The sequence below is a fragment of the Ailuropoda melanoleuca genome, chromosome 3 (assembly GCF_002007445.2).
Source record: "Ailuropoda melanoleuca isolate Jingjing chromosome 3, ASM200744v2, whole genome shotgun sequence".
In the NCBI taxonomy this organism is placed as follows: Eukaryota; Metazoa; Chordata; class Mammalia; order Carnivora; family Ursidae; genus Ailuropoda; species Ailuropoda melanoleuca.
Window position 1 is genome coordinate 3,401,947 of NC_048220.1, and position 19,578 is coordinate 3,421,524.

At 47.5% G+C, this 19,578-nt stretch overlaps 1 protein-coding gene across 5 annotated transcripts in view; it reads left to right on the forward strand.

Annotated features, from left to right (window-relative positions):
* The window catches only part of MAPK9 (mitogen-activated protein kinase 9), a 43,624-nt gene extending 24,861 nt beyond the window's left edge, over positions 1-18,763 (forward strand). For 2 of the 5 annotated variants that reach the window (XM_002927785.4, XM_034655826.1), the window contains exons 6-12: positions 6,932-7,097; positions 8,361-8,432; positions 11,435-11,617; positions 12,688-12,812; positions 14,009-14,072; positions 15,053-15,124; positions 16,951-18,761. In XM_002927785.4, the coding sequence (XP_002927831.2) occupies positions 6,932-7,097; positions 8,361-8,432; positions 11,435-11,617; positions 12,688-12,812; positions 14,009-14,072; positions 15,053-15,124; positions 16,951-17,093 (825 nt within the window). In that variant the 3' untranslated portion in view covers positions 17,094-18,761. The other 3 variants (XM_002927784.4, XM_019808528.2, XM_034655827.1) reach the window with 3 other exon arrangements.
* Positions 18,764-19,578: the final 815 nt, after the last annotated feature.

Sequence of the window (19,578 nt, forward strand, 5' to 3'; positions counted from 1 at the left end):
TTCTAAGTCTGTTGTCTCAGGGGTGCCGTCCGCGAGTCCGCCTGCTCCCCCGTGCAGGTGGCCCGCCAACCACCAGCCGTCCCGCATGCGCTCCCGGAGCTCCCTTCTCAGCCTGCTGTCTCAAGCGTGTGGGTCCGCGGTCTGTCCGCTCCCCCTTTCAGGTGGCTACCGCTTCCCGGCGCCCTGACACAGCGGCTCCCTCCCCCTTCTGTTTAGCTTCCGATATCTGTGCGCGGTTTCACGGCTCCCCGCTTCGTACCTCGATACTCAGCGCTGGAGATGTTCATTTGTAGAGATCCAGATGTATCTTCCTGCGTCTCAGGCTGATTCCGTGGATATTCCTGCTGGTCTGGTACCTATCCAGCTCAACTCAGGGGACCGGCTGAAAAAGGTGTCCCCTACTCCTCCGCCATCTTAACCTCCCCCAGATTATTCTCTTCTAGTGAAGAGTCTGTTTTTTGGTTTGTCTCACTCTCTTTTTTTTCCGTTTGCCCATTTGTTTCTTAAATTCACATATGAGTGAAATCTTATGGTATTTGTCTTTCTCTGACTGACTCCTTTCACTTAGCATAATATTACCCATTTTTTTAAAATTAAAAATAAACATTTCCCAACATACCATTCTATTTCTCTTCCTAAAATTTTCACAGCCCATTGTATACATTAAGACACTCCTAGTAGCTCTCAAACACATTTTGTGTTACATTCACACGTTAGAGGAAGTTTCCAGCCTTATTATTATGAGGCCTTACTGTGTTAAGCCTTATCAGTTTTGTAAAGGAAAATGGTTTGCCTTACTTGTTTCTCGCTTCTTGGGCCCAGAGATATGTGGGGAAGCAATACCCTCCCGTTCCTGGAGACCTTTCCAGGGCTGCAGCACACATGCCCATGTTCAGAAATATTCAGTCCCTGAAGCTTGCTTGGTCCTGACTCCTGCTGACCAGAATGTCAAAGAGAGTCCAAAAGGGTGTCTGCTTTGCCCAGCACAGTGTCTAGAAACCCAAGAACACCTGAGCAAATGATCCCGTGGACCCCTTCTCCATCTTGTCCACCACCCCACTGGGCCTTGCCACTGCCCCTTCTTGTCTTCTACCTGTTCACACATTCGTGGGCTTGCCAGGCTTTGTGCTTGCTTGTGGAAGGACCACATGCTGATTGTGGGAAAGGGAGATAGAGTGAATAGTGAGAGGCCCCCATTGGCCCACCCCACCCTCCTGGCCAGGACCTAAGAGGTGATGAGCTGCAAGAGCCTGTTAGTGGGTTGACGGTTGTCCGTGAGCCTTTCCAGTCCTTTCTCCCATATACGACACCATGCACAAGATACACACTTTCAGTTTTGCTTATTAACATGCTTTCATACTAAACGTAAAATTTAATTATTTGAAAAATAAAACACCGATGGCCCCACCACTTTTTACCTTATATGATTCAAAAACTTAAAAGAAGGGAAAGCCCCGCCAGCTCTCTGCTGTTGCCTGGGGGTGGCCGGTGATAGCAGCTGGGTGTGTTTCCTCCCAAACACTATAGCGACCATGCAACTACCAACATATCTGTATGTATCTATGGCCCCTCCAATGTCCACTTTTCAAACGGGATCGTCTTGTTTGTAACTGTTCTGCAACTTGCTGACCAAGTTGGTTGATTTGTTCCTTATTTTAATCAAGGATGAAAGAGTTCTACAAATATTTATTAAAAAAACAGAGTCCCCACATCCTCCTTCTGATTTCTCCCTCCCCAGAAGCAAACTCAGTTTTTGTTTTTTTTTTTTAGCTGTTATCTTGGTGTTTATCCCCATCCCTTGAAATAATACTAGATCTTTATCATTGGCCTTCTTTTCAGTTTTGGGGCATAAGGTACCGATTTAGCTCCGTTTCCCCAATGCAGACCCTCCGCCCACCAGCTTTCCCGTTCCCTGACCTCCCGGGTATTTGCAGTGTCACAGGGGTTGGGCCAGTATGGACGGTGTGTTGTGTGTCATCGTGACCACCTAAATGCTCTCCCCTGCTCAGCCTTCTGTTTATCCTATGGTAGAATTTCATTTCCTTTCAACTTTTTGTCCCTGCAGTTAATGACACTTGTCTTTTATTTGTTTGTATTTTGGTCTCTGTTGTTTTGTTTCTCAAGGAGCGAGTAGTTTTCTCTGCTCTCCTTGCTAAGTTAATGCGAAGCTCTCTGCCCGGTGCCGAGGTTTCCTCTCAGTGTGTCCGGGTGATGCGCTGTTTCGTCGTCGGTGGGATCCTGCTCTTGGAGCCTCAGCGCTTCTCCCAGCTGGACTGGCTGCCCCCGTACCTGATGTGGAGCGGTTATCCTGGCCCCGGCCCCGGCATTTCCCTGGGGCTTTCCCTAACCTGCTTCCTCACCCCTTCCCATCTTTCTCAGTTTACTCCCTTGTTTTGGTGGAACACATCCTCCAGCAGCTTCCCCAGAAGTGGTGCATGGGAGGCAAACTTTTTTGATGCCTGAAACTCTTTATTCTGCCCTGCCTGTCATGCGATTCATAGTTTGGTTGGGTATAGAATTCTTAGTTATGAATCAGTTGCCCTCCGTGTTGCAAATGCAGTACCCTGTTTTAGTGTGGTATGGTTTGGCTGTTGAGCTTTCTAATACTAGTTCTTAGTCCTGATCCTTTGCAAGTGTCCTGTTGTGTTTTTCTCTCTGGAATCTTCTAAAAATGTTTCTTTATTTCTTGCATTCTGAAATGTTATGATGATATGCCTTGATATGGAAATTTTTTCATTAATTGTGGTGGACACTTGATGGCCCTTCAGTCTCGAAGGCCATGCCATAGAGTTCTGTGAAATTTGTAATATTTCTTTCGGAATGCCCAGAATGCCTGGTGTCAGAGGCTGTATGGGGCGGGGTGGGGCGGGATGTGGACCTCTGCTACAGAATGCTGTCTTCAGGCTGGGCACCTCACCCATGCCCTCCCTGTGCCTCGTACCAGCATATCTGTTGCTATTGTGCCTGAGGCCCGAGTCTGGAATCTTTATTTCAGTTTTTCTAGATTATGGGCTCGTAGGAGTGAAGAAGGAGCCCAACCAGGCCTCTCTTCCGGAGTGGAGCTGGGGAGTCTGGGAGGTCTGCCCTTACCTTTATGTGGACCTTCCCAGACCTCCCTCAGTGTCCCGTCCCTGCTTCACCCTGAGCCTTTCCTGGGCATTGTGGTCCCCCTTGCCTTGCTCAGTTGGAATGTTCTGCACTCAGCCACGTCATTTCCTGCCTCTCTGCCGTTCTTTGTCCCCAGAGACTGTGTAGGGTTTTCCATGGACCACATTGGCTGCCAGGATGGGATTAGATATGCGAGCCTCGTACTGGGAGAAGGTCTGTGAGGAAGATCCAGGATGTGGGCTGGAGGGGCGGAGAGGTCGGCAGAAGGCAGCACGGGACTGAGCCCTTGGAGGGGCTGAGGACAGAGCCACAGGCTGCCGTATGGCTCTCAGAGAGCTCTGCCCACCGCGGAGTCTGTGAGCTGCCTGCCAGCAGACGTCTCACAGGAATGGGCTCCGGCCCCATACCGTCACTGCCCAAGAGCCACAGAGGCCAGGAGAAGCTCCCCGGTGCTCCCTGTGGGCCTCTCTTCCTGAGGGGAAATGGAGAAGAGGTAGGCCACTGGGACACACTGTAGTTCCCGTCTCTGTTGTTGCTCTCTGGGCCACAATAGATGCTCATTTTCTCCCTTCTCCATTCTCCGTACCCTCAGCCGTCACCTTGGCCAGTCTCCATGGCCTGCCTGCAAGTGACCCAGACCTTCCTATCTGAGGGTCTGACTCTCATGGCTCAGAGTGGGCTACTGGGTCCACGGTCCACCCGGCAGTCATCTCCCAATCCTGCAAGTGTGTGATTGGAACGGATTACACCTGGCAGTTGGAGGGACCCCTGCATTGGTTCCTTGGCCTGCGAGGTAAGAGGTATCACGATGGCGAAGGCCAAGTGGAAACACGAAACTGTCCCCTCAAGATAAGTCAAAAACATTATTGATCTGCGGGGGTGGCAGGGATAAAGGAGATTAGTACCACCATTGAAACTCAAGGAATGCAAGGACAGTGGTCCGTGTCATAGCTCAGTTTGAGTCCCTGGTCCAGCCCTGGAGGAAACTAGGTGGTCTTAGAGAATGTGGACCGCTGAGGCATAAGCAGCTAGTAGTCCTGTTCGCAGCTGCTGTGCTGGCCACGGTAGAGTTGCTAGGACAGATGAGTAAGGCCTCAGTACGGCGTGAAGCCACTGACTGAGCAAGTGCATTCTTCCATACTGATTGGGAAGGAGGGTCAGAATCCGTTCACACTCAGGTGGGATGGACAGCAGTGTCCTTCCACAGTGTGCATAGGCCTGTGTCATCCCATAACTGGAACGATGGTGCTTCGGGTCGTCGAGTTTCAGGGTCCACTCAGAGCTTGTGTCCCACAGTCCTTCACATGACTGCTTAGCCTCCTGTCCCAGGGTTCAGTCACCCAGGTGAGTGGCTGCGGGTACCTGTAGGGAAGAACTGGGGACATCAAGGCAGCGGACGCTTGTCACCATGTGTAGGGTCCTCCTTCCTAGGACGCTGCTTCAGTCAGTGGGTTCTGATCTGAGAACTGACTGGGAAGGGTGGTGCCTTATGGGGTGATGCCTCGGTCCCCTGCTCCTCTGCTCTGGCCCTTCCTCGGTGACATGTTTCACGCACTCTTGTTCTCTGTCCCAGCGACGCTGCGCTCTCGTAGCCATCCCCACACTCTGTGGGTCAAGCCTCAAGTTCGCATGTCCTCTGTATTTTCATGTGTGTTTGTTTTCCTTGTTTGGGGTGGTTTTCAAGCTTTGAAGGGGCAGAATTGTCTTTCTTTGGCCACCTTGAAGCCCTAAGTCCAGTTTGTCTTGGAAACCTTCCACTGGTTGTGTGTGGAGGCTGAGGAGAGAGCGCCGTGGAAGTGGGGGGCCCTTAGGAGCCCCGGGACCTTTTCCAGCTCCTCCTGTGGGCAGGCATCCCGAGGCTGGCACCCCTCCCAAGCCCACCGGGACCCGCAGTCCACACTGCAGACAGCCGGCTTTGCATTTTGTTATCCTAGTTTTCCAGCAGATGGCAGTAAACCCACCAAAACCATGCAGGAGAACTTTCTGACAGGTGGAAGGGGCTGGAGATGGGCATGTTTTCTACCTCCCTCTGCGGTTCACTGAGCAGGCCAGCGGCAAGCTGTCTACTAACCCTTATCCCTGCCGCCGTGCTTTAGGTCAAGGCCACAGTGGATTTCAGGGGCTGCTGGGTGGCAAAGTAGAGACATGTCAAATTTTTAAGAAATGAGCTTCCTCAAAAGAAAGCACCTGTTGACATCCCAGGCAACAGTGTCAGGAAGGCTCTGTGTTGGCGTCTCCCACCAGCCCTGGATGTTTTCATTCTTTTCCTCATTGCCACATGGGAGACCAAAAATAGTTCCTTGTCATTTGGACATTTAAAAAATTTTTTCTTCACGAAGTTGAGCATTATCTCACCTGTTAGCAATCTGTATTCTAACATGCCTATTCTTGCCACAGTCTTGGTTTAAAAAAAAAAAAAAAGCTAGAAATAAATTGGTTCTTTGCCTTAGCTGCGTGACTGCCTCCTCACAGGGCAGGGTTGCTGGTGTGCGTGCGGGACTCATTGAGGAGTGGGGGTGCTCCCCCGGGCTTCCCCACATCAGGACACACTTAGGGGAGGGTGGTGGCCAGAGAGGCCAGGGCATCTACATGGGAATCGGTAGGAATTTTCATTGCATTTTTCAAACATTACATATTTCTACCGAATCCAGGAAGTTGAGAACATTCACCAGTAACAAAACATAATTTAAGCTGATGTAATCGTAACTGTCTCAAGGCACACCTGCGTGCACCCATCTGTGCATGTCCCTTAGAAAGCGTTAGTCAGGTGCTGGGCCTGACAGCTCACACCGAGTCCGCCCAGGTCCTCCCATGCTCGGTGTGACTTGGCAAGACAACAGACGGGGTAGCCGAGAAGGCACAGTTTCTAGGGCGAGTGTGCAGGCTGCCGTCCCAGGCGCAAGTCAGATCCCTGGGGCCTGAGGAAGGGTCCGGGGACGAGAGGGTCGCCGTGAAGAAAGGCCCTGGATTGTGGGGAAGAACCTGTGCAACTCGTGTACTTGTGTTCGTGTGTCCAGGGCGTGGGGTCAAGGGGAGAGTGACACACGTGTTTACCGAGCGTCTGCTGTATCAGGCTGGGCTCTCCGGTCACAGAAGTGGCGCTGGCAGGGGGAGAAGAGGGTGCCTACCGGGTGATGTGTGTCACGTGCGGTAGGCTTGCTGATCATGGGATTCCTTTTCTGAGAGAAGACGGCACCATTCAAAGATTGCAGAGTCAGAGAATCGTAGCCCCGTGCTGGGCAGGATGCCGGCCATGAACCACACAGGGCTGCCGAGCACTCAGGGTGGCTGTCATTGTTAATACGCAGTGGATTTCAAAGACAGTACCAGAAAAAGAATGTGAACGATCTCATTAATAATTTCTGTATGTTGCTTCACATTTTAAAATGATAATGTTATGGCTATATTGGGTTAAATAAGATATATTATTAAAATTCACTTTACCCGTCTGTATCCATCCTTCCTAAGATGGCTGCTAGAAGATGGAACTTACCTGTGTGGCCTGCGTTGTATTTCTGTGGGACAGCTGGGGACTGAAGGATGAGCAGGTGTGGAGGAGGGACAGGTGGGTTCTGTGGGAGCTCCGAGGAGATTTTAGGCAAAGGGATGTCGTGAAGTTTCCGACTTCTTGAAGCTGATTTGTGTTCGTTTCAGTTTGAGGGAGTTGGGTTTTCCAAAATCCCAGTGTTCAGTTCTAACCTCCCTCGGCGTCCCAGGACTTGGTACTTCCGCAGCCCCCGGCTTCACAGATCCCCACCAGTGCGAGGTTGTCCATGTAGCACGCTCTGGTTCGTTGTGCTCATTTAAACCGCTTCTGCCCTAGGACTTGAAACCGAGCAACATCGTGGTAAAATCAGACTGCACGCTTAAGATCCTTGACTTTGGCCTGGCCCGGACAGCATGCACCAACTTCATGATGACGCCGTACGTGGTGACGCGCTATTACCGGGCGCCCGAAGTCATCCTGGGCATGGGCTACAAAGAGAACGGTGAGTGCAGGTGGTTCTCCCGCATGGTCACGGCTCGTTGCTAGCCTTGTCCCCGGAGCCACAGGAAACACCACGTGGGGAGCCCGCAGGGCCCACAGACGCGAAATCATTAATCTCGCATCTCCACTGGCAGAAGTCGCCCACTTCTACAAATTCACTTTCAAAATGAATATTTTTGACCATCCCTCCAAGTTTAACGTACTTAGTATAGAGAAGTGTGCAGACCCGCCACGCCAGCAGTGCCCAAGATCTCCCCGGGCCACCTCCGGGTCTCAGCCCCCAAAGGGAGCCATTATTCTGGTTTCCGGTGCCAAAGCCTGGTTTTTACTTATTTTTGAACTCGGTATAAAGGAGTAATACACGTTCTCTTTTGTGTAAAACTGGGTTTTTAACATCAAAGCTTAACTGACTCTAACAATACCAGAGGCCTTTGTAACTTAGCCATTGACAGATTTGTCAAAAACTCAGGCACAGTTACTTGCTAAGAGTCTGAAAGTTCGCACAGATCATCTGGGTGGAGCTGTCCTCTAAGTTTATCGCAAGCAGTGGCCCCGCTCTGAGAGACGCAGCTCTGTGGCTTCCCACTGGCCCCATTGGCTCTTCCCACCAGCGCTAAGTAGAGGCACTAAATAGCCCTCTGTCTGGCCATCAGGCCCCACGGAAGCCCAGAGCAGCACACCTGCCCCTGTGAGGTCCTGCCAGCACGGCAGCTTAGCACAGGATGGCTCAGCAAGCGTTGTGTCCACATTTCACAAAGGCTCCCGTTGGCAAGCTGGGTTTGTCTTTGTTGGGAGGGGGTTTGACAAAGCTGCATGGGGGTCTCTGGCTGGTTTTAATCACCTGGTGTTTGGTAGTGGACATCTGGTCTGTCGGGTGCATCATGGCAGAAATGGTCCTCCATAAAGTCCTGTTCCCAGGAAGAGACTGTATCCTTCACAGGGAGAGCCCCAGCACTGGCCATGGGGGCGGGGGTGGGCACGTGGCCTGCACACAGCTTTGTGGGCAGAGGCACCTCTTCTTTCAGGGGGTTTGTTTGTTTCTCAAGCTGTAAAGTACTGGACCCTTTGGCACTAAAGCCCAGATTGCTGGACGCCGAAGGCCACCGCGGGGGCCAGCAATCATTCGCACTGTGGAAAGAGCTCACCCTTAGCTAGCAATTTATTTTTCCATATTTGTGTGTTTAGTACACTGTTAGAATTCCTTTTCCTCACCTTTGTTTTGTTCATGGCACTTCATAATTTTATCATTTCATTTTATTTTCAGTTGATATCTGGTCAGTGGGTTGCATCATGGGAGAGCTGGTGAAAGGTTGTGTGATTTTCCAAGGCACTGATCGTATCCTTCCCGGGACCTTCCCGGCCATGCTTTCCATAAATGCCAAAGGCAGCAGGAGCTCAAAAGGAAACTGTTGTGATTCTAGACTGTGTCCTAAGGGGGTCTTTATTATGTTTGTTAAATTAGTGTCACAAACCAAACGGTGCAGTTTTATGTTTTCTTTTTCACTTGACTACCTGTAACGACTTTATTGAGGCTTAGAGTTACATTAAACCAATTATATTAGTTCTTAATTTTATCAAAAATAGCTTAGAAATTTATTTACTCTTTGTCAAATGTATCCTGATCTTTAAGTGAAAATGCTGTTTATTTAGTTCATTCAGTTAATTTATCAAGAAAAGTTGCTGTCTAAATTTAATAGGCCAGTGTTGTGTCATTCAACTCATACACCATTTGGCTAGTTATCGGTATGGATTAAAATATTTTCCCCCAAAGTAAGAACTGAAGCACACTACGTAAGACCGAAGTAAAATAAGATAAAAAGGAAAAGTTTGTATGTGTTAATTTTCTTTCCTGTTACTCTGTTGACATTTTGTGGAAATTTTTAAAAGATCCATCAAGAATGTTCTTTTGTGACACACCTGGAGAAGTGTAAATAAATATAAAATGCAAAAGATGAACTTATACCGTGGTCAGCAAATCACATTAATGACATAAAGCATAAACCAGAAGACACAACATAATAGTTAGAATAGCTTTCTTTCATTGTGGTCCTCATATTCTTCCATTTTTAATATTTTTCACTCTAACATATTCCCTTTTTCATTTGTGTTCTAACCACTTAGGATTTTCATTAGTCTTTGATTTTGTTTTTTCCTTATGAAAGCTTAAAGTGGTCTCTGTCCGTTGGCAGATTGATGGTTATTTTTAAAGGAGATCGAGCTGTGTAGTCAGTGTTTTGTATGTATTTTATTAAAGTCATTTTAGTTTTTTATTGTTTTATGAGGATGATTTTCTTGTAATATAAATTCTATACAACACAAACATTGAATGAAAAGATTTTGTTCCTATCATTTTATTTGCCTTCCTTGACATTTTTCACATCACAGATTTTATGTGAAGTTAAATACAGCACTTTATTTTGTTCTAATAAATTTTCTAGCAGTTTTCCATAGCCTTTCGTTTGATTCACTTGTTCCAAACTATAAATGAGGAGGTCTTTATTTTGCAAACAGACTCAGCTTAAAAGGGAAAAGTTGACAGATTCTAAAGATAAATAATTTCGAAGGATCTACTTAACATTTCATTTGTCTCAGTTCTTACTCATTTTGTGCCTTTCCTTTTTTGAATTAAGAAATGTTTTCTTCAGAAAGTACAAAAACTGTGATACTTTCTGGTGCATTATAAAGTTAAAGTTCCTACCTTACATGTTAACATCTTGCAATGTCGGTAACTAATAGTTTTATATAGAGGGCCACCTGATGTCATTCTCGAAATATACGCAGAGTTAACATCATTTCCCAAAGGTAATTTTTGCCCACTCTTTCAAACATTAGATTAAAAATTGCTAGGATGGAAAAAGATTCTGGCAACCAGACCTGGCAGTTCTCTGAGTTGTGCTTTGGATCCATGACCTGGGGTGGAAGAGGACCTCCTGTGCCCACAGGAGCCCCTCAGAGACAGGCAGCTGCCGCCGGCCCTCCTCAGGCACACAGGAGTCTGAGCCTCCGCGAGCCTTGATCTCCCTTCAGCATAACGAGAGGCCTGTGGGAGCCGAGGGACAGGAGTGCATACGCACACCCGGAAGGCCAGCCAGGCTTGTTGGGGTTAATTTTCCCTTCCCATCCCCCATGAGTCTGCAGAAATGACCCTTTATCATGAACACGCTAGATATTACGGAGCACCCACCCGTTTGTAGGCTCCTATCCGACTAGGGAGACAAGGGGCTGTTCCGGATCATCAGTGGGAAGTGAAGGTTGTGCGAAGGGCTTGAAGGCTTCCCGATCCTGCTTCCTGCTTCAGCAGCTCGTAGGAACACAGGAGTGAGGGAGGAGAATATGCTAGGGACTCCAGGGGCCAGAACCCATCTCCCGAGCCTGTTCAGCTCCCTAGGTTCTTCCACAGTGATGCGATTGCATTTTTCTAAGCCAAACCTCTATTAGGTTGTTTTTTTTTAACTTTTGAAAACTGCTTTTAAACATTGCTGTTTACGTGATTTTTTTTTTGGCCTACATTCTCTGTTACAATTGTTTACAGTCTCAGAATCATTTTCCAGCTCATGGTGCCAGTTATTCCAAGCCCCCTGTGAACTAGGCAAAGCTGGTATTTTCTGCATTTTACAAACAAGTAAGTTGAGAGCCAAGGGACATTGAGTGCCCGGCACCTGCCGCGTGGCTAGAGCTCAGTGGAGTCTGAAACCCAGGTCATGTACTTTGAAAGGAAATAAGATGCGCTCCAGGGTACTGCAGTGATGGTCAAGGTCAGTGCCAAGTGAAAGAGAATGGCCTCCCAAAGCTGTCAGTCTAAGCCCCGTTCCAGGAAGGCCGTGGTCCTATGGGCGAGGACAAGGCCTGGGCTCAGAGAGCCCTGAGCCCCGGCTCACGCACCACACCCCGCGGGGCCTCTGCTTCCCCAGCCGTGAACCTGGGACTCAGGTCTGTCTACTTCAGGGAGCTTTCAAATCTAAGTACCTTTGATGTGAAAATTGATTTGTTTGCCTAAGTAATATTTATCTAATTTCATCTTTAATCACCTCTGTCATGGGTGTTCTTCAGTTACAGGATAACAGCCTTTTGATCTAGAAGGGGAAAGCCTACATCCCTCAGTGTGTTGGTCTAATAAGCCATGATCAGAGTTTAGAAAGGCGCAGAGGTTTTAAAACTAGTCTCAACTTTGGAAACCCAGGCCGTATTTGGGTATTATTTCAAAACCCCCTGTGGGATGGCCTCGCTCATTACCTGTCAGTAGGTAGAAAGAGGACTTAGTGCTCTTTTGAATGATGCTACTCCGTGTAACATGACTGTAAGGCCCTTCAGTTGTATTTTCCTCAAGAGACTCCTTAGATATTGATCAGTGGAATAAAGTCATTGAGCAGCTGGGAACGCCGTTGGCGGATTTTATGAAGAAACTTCAGCCGACCGTGAGGAATTATGTAGAAAACAGACCGAAGTACCCCGGCATCAAATTTGAAGAGCTCTTCCCAGATTGGATATTCCCATCAGAATCCGAGCGAGACAAAATTAAAAGTAAGATGCCCTTTGTTTCCCTCATCCCTGTTTCCGTAGTCTGGGCGCCGCTCTCAGCCTCTTCCGGTTCGCGTTTCTGACACCTCTGGACGTGGGGAGATAAAATAGGGGAAACCCTCAAATAAAGTGAGGTATGGGCCAGCCTGAAGGCTCAGAGACCAAAAGTTCTGTCCTTGGCAGAACGGCCGCACTGAAGCCAGGCAGAACTTCTGCTTTGGCCAAAATGAAAAGGTTCGCGTCAGTCTGAATGACTCCTGTGTTAATTACAGCAGTTGGAATTCACGCAATTTTCAGGTACACGGAACACTTAAGATTCTAGCCCATATTTCAATTTAAAAAAAAGCTCCTCCTCCCCTTCTCCTGCCCGTCACTAAACCTGTGACTTACGGAAAAGAATAGATTCCTCTCCACATCAGGGTAAACTGTGCCTCTGTCAGAAAGGCCCCATATCTTCTTTGCCTACCCATGAGAACTTTAACTGCCAAAACCTAGGTGAGTTCCTGAGCTTGTTGGGTTTTTTCCTAACAACTAATGTCTAGATTTTTTTTTTTAAGTGTATATTCCCAACAGTATTTACAGGTAGGGATAGCGGGGGCATCTGTGAAGTGTACGATAGTGTGCAAACATGAGATTATTGTATGGTTGAAGAAGTCTCTTCTAATTTTGTTTGGATGGGACATCAAGAGAAAAGCCTGCCCGTGCTCCATGCCTGCACTTTGGGCAATGCGGCCCTTAGTTCAGATCCTGTGCCCTTGCTGGTGGCGCTCTCCCCGGGCACCATGTCAGCCTCCAGTTGGCCTGTGTCCGCCTGGTACCCTCTCCCCAGGCCCTGTCACTCCTCCTCCCCTCCCAGATCCAGAGGCAAGAAACGGAGGTTAAAACCTGATTGGTAATGAAAGTGAAAGTAGCTCCCTGGCTTATTCTTAAAGAAAAAGCCTCGGTTGATCTGGAACCTATGAACAATGTCTCAAAGTTAATACCTCTCTGTTTTGTCTGCACTGTCACATTTTCTCTGTGATGTTCTATGTCTCCACATTAATTTATTCATCTAATATTTGTTTCCACCCTAGCAAGTCAAGCCAGAGATTTGTTATCGAAAATGTTAGTGATAGATCCCGACAAGCGAATCTCTGTAGACGAAGCTTTACGTCACCCTTACATTACCGTTTGGTATGACCCTGCTGAAGCCGAGGCGGTAAGCATCTCTTCTGGAAAGACTTGTATGTAAAGGCTGGGCGTACATTTCCTTGGATCTTCTGTCCGTCAGTCCGGAATGGCTGCATAAAGATAGCAAGTTCTAGATTTCGGTTTTTTTAAAGAGATTTTATTTATTCATCTGACAGAGCAAGAGCACAAGCAGGGGGAGGGGCAGAGGGAGAAGCAGTCTCCCCACTGAGCAGGGAGCCCAATGCCGGGCTCAATCCCAGGATCCTGAGATCATGACCTGAGCCAAAGTCAGATGCTTAACCGAATGAGCCACCCAGGTGCCCGCAAGTTCTAGATTTGGGAGGACTCCTGAATACAAAGAGGCCAAGGGTTGTGTGAGGCCTGGGTCCCTTTTGGGACCCTGCTCCTGGGGCTGTCGCTCAGTGTCCCTCGGCAGTGGACATGCCTCTGCTGTGGTGACACACTGTCTTCCTTTATGCAGGTGCCGATGTGTGATCGTACCTGGCAGTGTGCTGTGTGCTTTGCTTAGAACACCTTGTTTAGGCCACCCCATCAGAGGGGCTAAGAAAACTTGCTGAAAATCCCAAGTTTATCTGTCCTTCCCCAGAGGCACCTGGGGAGTTCCCAGGGTGGTTCCACTTCCGAGTGCAGCGCTCACGTGCATGTTCCCTTAGCAACATTGGCATGGATGATCTCCGGCTATCAGAAGTAACCTCGTGGGGGCAGGCTCATTTTAGGACTGGCCTGTGGATTTAACCACCACAATAAACATTATTTCATATTAAAGGAGCCCCATTTATAAACATATGATTTTGAAGCAGATTTTGGGAAGGGTCCGGTATGAGTGGGGGATGGGGGGTGGGGGCTCTAATGTGACGAACTACAAACGTGAGCCAGCACGGTCCTTGTCCAGGCCGGGTCTCTAGGAAGAGGCTCCTGATTACTGTTTTATAGTTACATTTGGGCAGATGCCCTGAGAGTGTTTTGAGATCATGTAATTATTAAGGGGACCATAATAGCTCTTTTTTTTTTTTTGGTTAATTTCTCCCTAATTATTTTAATTCGAAAAGTGATGTAATATCACACTTAGGAAGAAACCTTTAAGAAGCCATGTATTGAATGAAAGCCATGTGATGAATAGATTAGAATCTCCCCAGTGATTTTACTGTCTTCATGCCTCGTTACATTTTTAACTGTTGACTTCACATGTAATTTAACTTTCAGCCACCACCTCAGATTTACGACGCCCAGCTAGAAGAAAGAGAGCATGCAATTGAAGAGTGGAAAGGTAAAGACAGCTGATTTTGCCTCTCGTTCTCAGCATGTCACTTAGCAGGAGCCTTTCTAGGGGACGGGTGAGAGACCCTGCAGCCCCTCTTAGCCTATGTCTTCCCGCTCCCTCGTAAAGAAGGAACTTGCGGATAACAGAATTAGAGAGGAGCAGGTGTGAGCTGAATACTGTTTGCTTCTGAAGATTGTAAGATTAACCAGACAGCCCACAGCAAACTAAGCCCATAATCAGGCCGAAGAACCATTCTCTATTATAAAGCAGAATCAGTAGTAATTGAGAACCTCGGTCAGTGTAGGTCAAAGGTGGCAGTGTGCTCTCCCCAAGCAGATTGTGTCTACTCTCCCCGGGGCGTCCATCCGGAGTGCTGGGACCTGCGTGAATACGCACACGGCAGGGCAACGCATGCAGCCACATTTCGTGGCCAAGGAGAGTCTCAAAGCGCCCTCATCTTCGTTCACTAATGCCAAAATTGTAGGAACCCCTAATGCTTCCTCAGTAGGTCGTTAGCTCTACTTACAAATCAGAATCAAGGAAACTAAGGTTGAAGCCAAGAAATGACTGAAGCATTCGGATTTCTAGCCAGTCTGGGGGGGCTTTTCACCCACAGGTGGATACCGGCTCCATTTGGAGAATCCCGAGTAATGACAGAGAGAAACGTGTGCAAACAGTGTGAACTCGTCTAGTACTTTAAAATGCTCCGCGAGAGCCTCTTTGCTAGTCCCCTGTCCATTGTAAAACCCCCTTGTGGATTTAGAACTGCGTGTGTTTTTGGCTGCCTTCACAGTTGGGTTGAGAGGACGTAATGGGTCAAAACGTGGGTGTTTTGGTCTCGGTAGACGGTATTATTGAATTAACTGTGTATCACGGTTAAAAAGAAGGCAACCCAGTGCCCTTGGAGTGGTCCGGATTGATTAGGAAGCAGGGTTCAGAGATGCAAAGAAACTGATGGGGCCTTTACCTTGTGTTTCTGTTTGAAGAGCTGATTTACAAAGAAGTGCTGGATTGGGAAGAACGAAGCAAGAACGGTGTGGTCAAAGATCAGCCTTCAGGTTAGTGATTGCTTTAATAGCTTGATTATAGTTTCCTTTGTCCCCGTCCAACTTTCCTGAATGGCAGCGGTGCGAGGAATGCCAGCTCGACTGGCACTGGGTCCGAAAGTCCCGGGTGTGAGATCGTCTCCCTGTTTGGGGAGTTGTGGTGGCAGCAGCTAACAGGTTACTGTTACGCCAGGGACTAAACTAACCGGGTTATAGCCATCCTTGCTCCGTGCGGGCCTCCGCTTCTCTCAGCCCCGCGTACAGATGAGGGAGCTGAATTTAAAACGTTGCCAAGGTGCATGACCCTCTCGGGACTGGCTCCACCCGGTCACAGAAGAAAACCAGTGCAAAGGAAATGGAATTTGGTTTTCTTTTGAGAAAGCCATTCATATAATTCTCCCATATTCGTACTTGGTCTCCCTGGGGGTCGATTGACCATGTGACTGTTAGAGACGTCACACATGTGGCTTCAGTGAGGTCCAGGATCCCACCTGCTGCCTGAGTGAAACCCTTCTGAGTTATATCTGTTTTCTCACCTCGCATCCCCCCAGAACCCACGCGCACGCAACGCGGAAGTGCAGACTGCACCGCGTACTTTCTCTTGAATTTTGTATTCAGCGTGACGTATGTGTCAAGCATCTAGAGATTACGTAACTTCAGCAGAGATTTAGGTGCCTGTGGTTTACGAGGCACAAATTTAAGATCGCAAGCACTGGGGGCGCCTGGGTGGCACAGCGGTTAAGCGTCTGCCTACGGCTCAGGGCGTGATCCCGGCGTTATGGGATCGAGCCCCACATCAGGCTCCTCTGCTATGAGCCTGCTTCTTCCTCTCCCACTCCCCGTTTGTGTTCCCTCTCTCGCTGGCTGTCTCTATCTCTGTCGAATAAATAAATAAAATCTTAAAAAAAAAAAAAAAAAAAAAAAAAAAAAGATCGCAAGCACTGGCCTCCGAGAGCTGAGATGTTTTATTTTTGCTCAAACCAGACTAAAATACGGATAGTAGGAAATAGGATGGTTACACGTACCTTAAAAAACCAAATGTTAGTTTTCGGGATGTATGAAACAAAATTAAATGAACAAGAGGCCACTAAATTATTTCCTGTTTGTTTGTTTGTATACAGTCTTTATTTTAGCAGGGTTTTTTTTTTTTAATTTAAATTCAGTTAGCCAATATATAGTACATCATGAGTTTCAGATGCAGTGTTCAGTGATTCATCAGTTGTGTGTAACACCCAGTGCTCGTCACATCACATACCCTCCTTCATGCCCACCACCCAGTTACCCCGGCCCGCCTCCCACCTTCTCTCCAGCAACTCTGTTTGTTTCCTAGCATTGAGAGTCTCTCATAGTTTGTCTCCCTCTCTGGTTTTTTTCCATTCCATTTTTATTACGAAAGAATTCTTCAAACGTTGCTGCTCTTTTCCCTCGGACAAGTGTTGATGATTATAGCTGAAATGTCTGATGACCCTTGAACCCTGTTTGGGCTTCAGCCTTTTGTGACACTGATAGTTGTAGGATAAATTCAGCAATTTTCTATGAATATCCTTTTTAAAGAGGCGGGTGTTTTTCAACATGATGACACACATGCACGGATACGATGTTTAGCCACTGGGAAGAAAAGGAGAACGTTGTAGGGAAAGACCAAGAATGTTCGGGATCCTGGGCCTGGAGACAGAGTCCAGGAGAAGCTGGGCACGGGCAGCCGACTCACTGCTTTCACACTGGTCATGAGGCCAGGGAGCTGCAGAAGCTCGGAGCTGAGAGACCGCGCTCTCAGTGCCCGAACCCACAGCAATGTCGTGCCTCAGAGTTTATTCTGTTTGGTTTTCTTAGCACAGATGCAGCAGTAAGTAGCAACGCCACTCCTTCCCGGTCGTCGTCCATCAACGACATCTCGTCCATGTCCACTGAGCAGACGCTGGCCTCAGACACAGACAGCAGCCTCGACGCCTCGACGGGACCCCTCGAAGGTTGCCGATGATACGTCACGAGCAGCAAGCTCGTCCTCCGTGAAGGAACTCTCGCTTCCATGGGCCTGAAATGCTTGGGGGTTGATGGAACCAAATAGAAAAACTCCATGTTCTGCATGTAAGGAACACGATGCCTTGCCCCCGCTCAGTTCCAATAGGATTGCCTGCCTAGATTATACAGTGAAGCAGACTATGTCTGAAGAACACAAGTGCAAGCCACACTCGTAGAGATTTTGTGCAAGGTCATTTCAGGTGAGCAATTAGAATAGATGAGTTTATTCTTTTTTTAAAGTTGTACGGTAATAGTAGTGACAATTTCTCATCCTCAGTAACTGTTGGGACTTATATGCATGTGACCACATGTGCTTGCTCAGGCTTGCCACCTAGCACTTTCGAAATCAGTATTTAAATGCCAAATAATCCTCCAGGTAGTGCTGCTTCTAGAATTATCTCTTAATCCTCTTAAGTGATTTGGTGTCTGTCCAGGAAAAATAGATTTATGTGTATTAATTGGCCACCATCATATTATCATATCTTACCTTCTTTTATGGTATGATTTATTCTATCTTTTGTATTTCAGAAGGAATATAATTAAATCTATTTAATAAATTAAAAAAATCAACTTTTCTTAAATTTGTCATGTTTTGGGCTGAGAATTATCACTGCTAAAACCAAGACACCTATATAGATACTTTGTTTCCTCTAAATTGTCTTAGTCTGGGATGACTGAACATTCAGCTTTATTGCATGATAAAATTTTAAGTTTTGTGCTGCTTAAGACATAGATGCCTTTACAATCCTAACCTACCCTCGCTCCTTTCCCCTGGTCTCGTTAATTTAAAATGCCACCTAAAACTTCACGTTCTTTATTAGGCACCTAACACTCCACGTCAATAACATGATGGCAGATTGTCGAATCCATTAGCGGCGAGAGTAGAATTTGACAAAACGGTCACTGAAGACGACTGCAGTGACTTCCTGGGTGCTTGCTTCCCCTGAGACCGGTCGGGGTCATTCCCGGGGAGAGGCGCCATCTCCCAGGGCAGCGTTTCTGGTTTCCCACCTAACATTCTTACTCGATTTTCTTTCTTTGCTGAAAGAAACCACATAACCCGCCCCCCCCCCACTTGGATCTGCTTTAGCAAGCAGGGTGATTCAGAACGCCTCTGTGATGGTACCAGTTTCCAGTTCGTGGAGCATTTCCTTTTCCTAAGGGAAACCCATGAATTTTCTGGGAAACCTCCTCACAGGGTTATGGAGGAAGCACCCGCAAGAGTAGTGATTAACTATTGAGTATTTTCTGATTTAAAACTGCTCACCTGAAATTGATGCTTGCAGACTTTCTGATGTGGAAATTATTCGGAGTTCACTAAGCTACCGAGTATTGATGTGTCACTGCAGAAATCGAGTTCCAGTGGTCACATTTTGGCTCCCTGTGCTCATAACACTCATCCCTCAAGCTTATTCTGTTACAAATTCATATCTTGTGTGTAACTGTTCTGGAAGCTATTGGGTCGACATTCTATAGAATGTGTTCTGATGAGGAACTTTGATAAGAAAGTTTATTATAAATATTATCTAAAATATATGATTCTGCACCACTTGTATCTTTTTTTTTTAAAGATTTTATTTATTTATTTGTCAGAGAGAGAGAGACAGAGAGAGCACAAGCAGGGGGAGAGGCAGAGGGAGAAGCAGACTCCCCGCTGAGCAGGGAGCCCGATGTGGGACTCGATCCCGGGACCCTGAGGTCATGACCTGAGCCAAAGGCAGATGCTTAACTGACTGAGCCACCCAGGCGCCCCACCAGTTGTCTCTTATTGGTTGGTCTTATGACTGGAAACTGGAACCCTTGATGAACAAAATTAGTATTGAAGTAATTGCTGTATATTGTGAGGTTTTAGACACATTCCAGTGCAAGATGGGAATGCTAACTTGCACTGAAGCAGAAACACCTATGATACGGCTTAGGATGGTTTTGGTTTTGGAGGTCTGCTGGTAGAGTGAAGGAAGTTACCATTATACACATATAAGCATCTTAAAACGGTCTTCTCCCTAATATACATTCTTTAAAAAGACTTCACTAAATCTATCCTTAAAAAGAAAAACAGAGAGAAGAATTTTAAAAATGCATCACCTGCCCTAGGCTTGTGTGGATGCAGCACAGGGATACTGAGGGCAGGTTAAGCTCCTGCTTCTGAGATGCCCTTTGTGAGTGGAGCCGGGTGCCCCCCGCAGACTTGCTTTCTACTCACTTGTTCCTCCGTGTGTTCCCAGGGGGAGCCTGTGTCGGTGTGGACGGGCTTCCTGCCATGCCCACCTTCCATCAGGGGGCAGGGAGCACACCTAGGGCAGGCCTCAGGGCTGCAGACAGCAGAGCTCCCTAGGAATACTTCACCCATGGCAGGGTCCTCCCTCCTGAGCCGTGATGTGCCGGGGTCCTGGTGCAGTGCAGGCGGTGTCAAACTGCTGTCCATAGACGAATACTGACGTTGG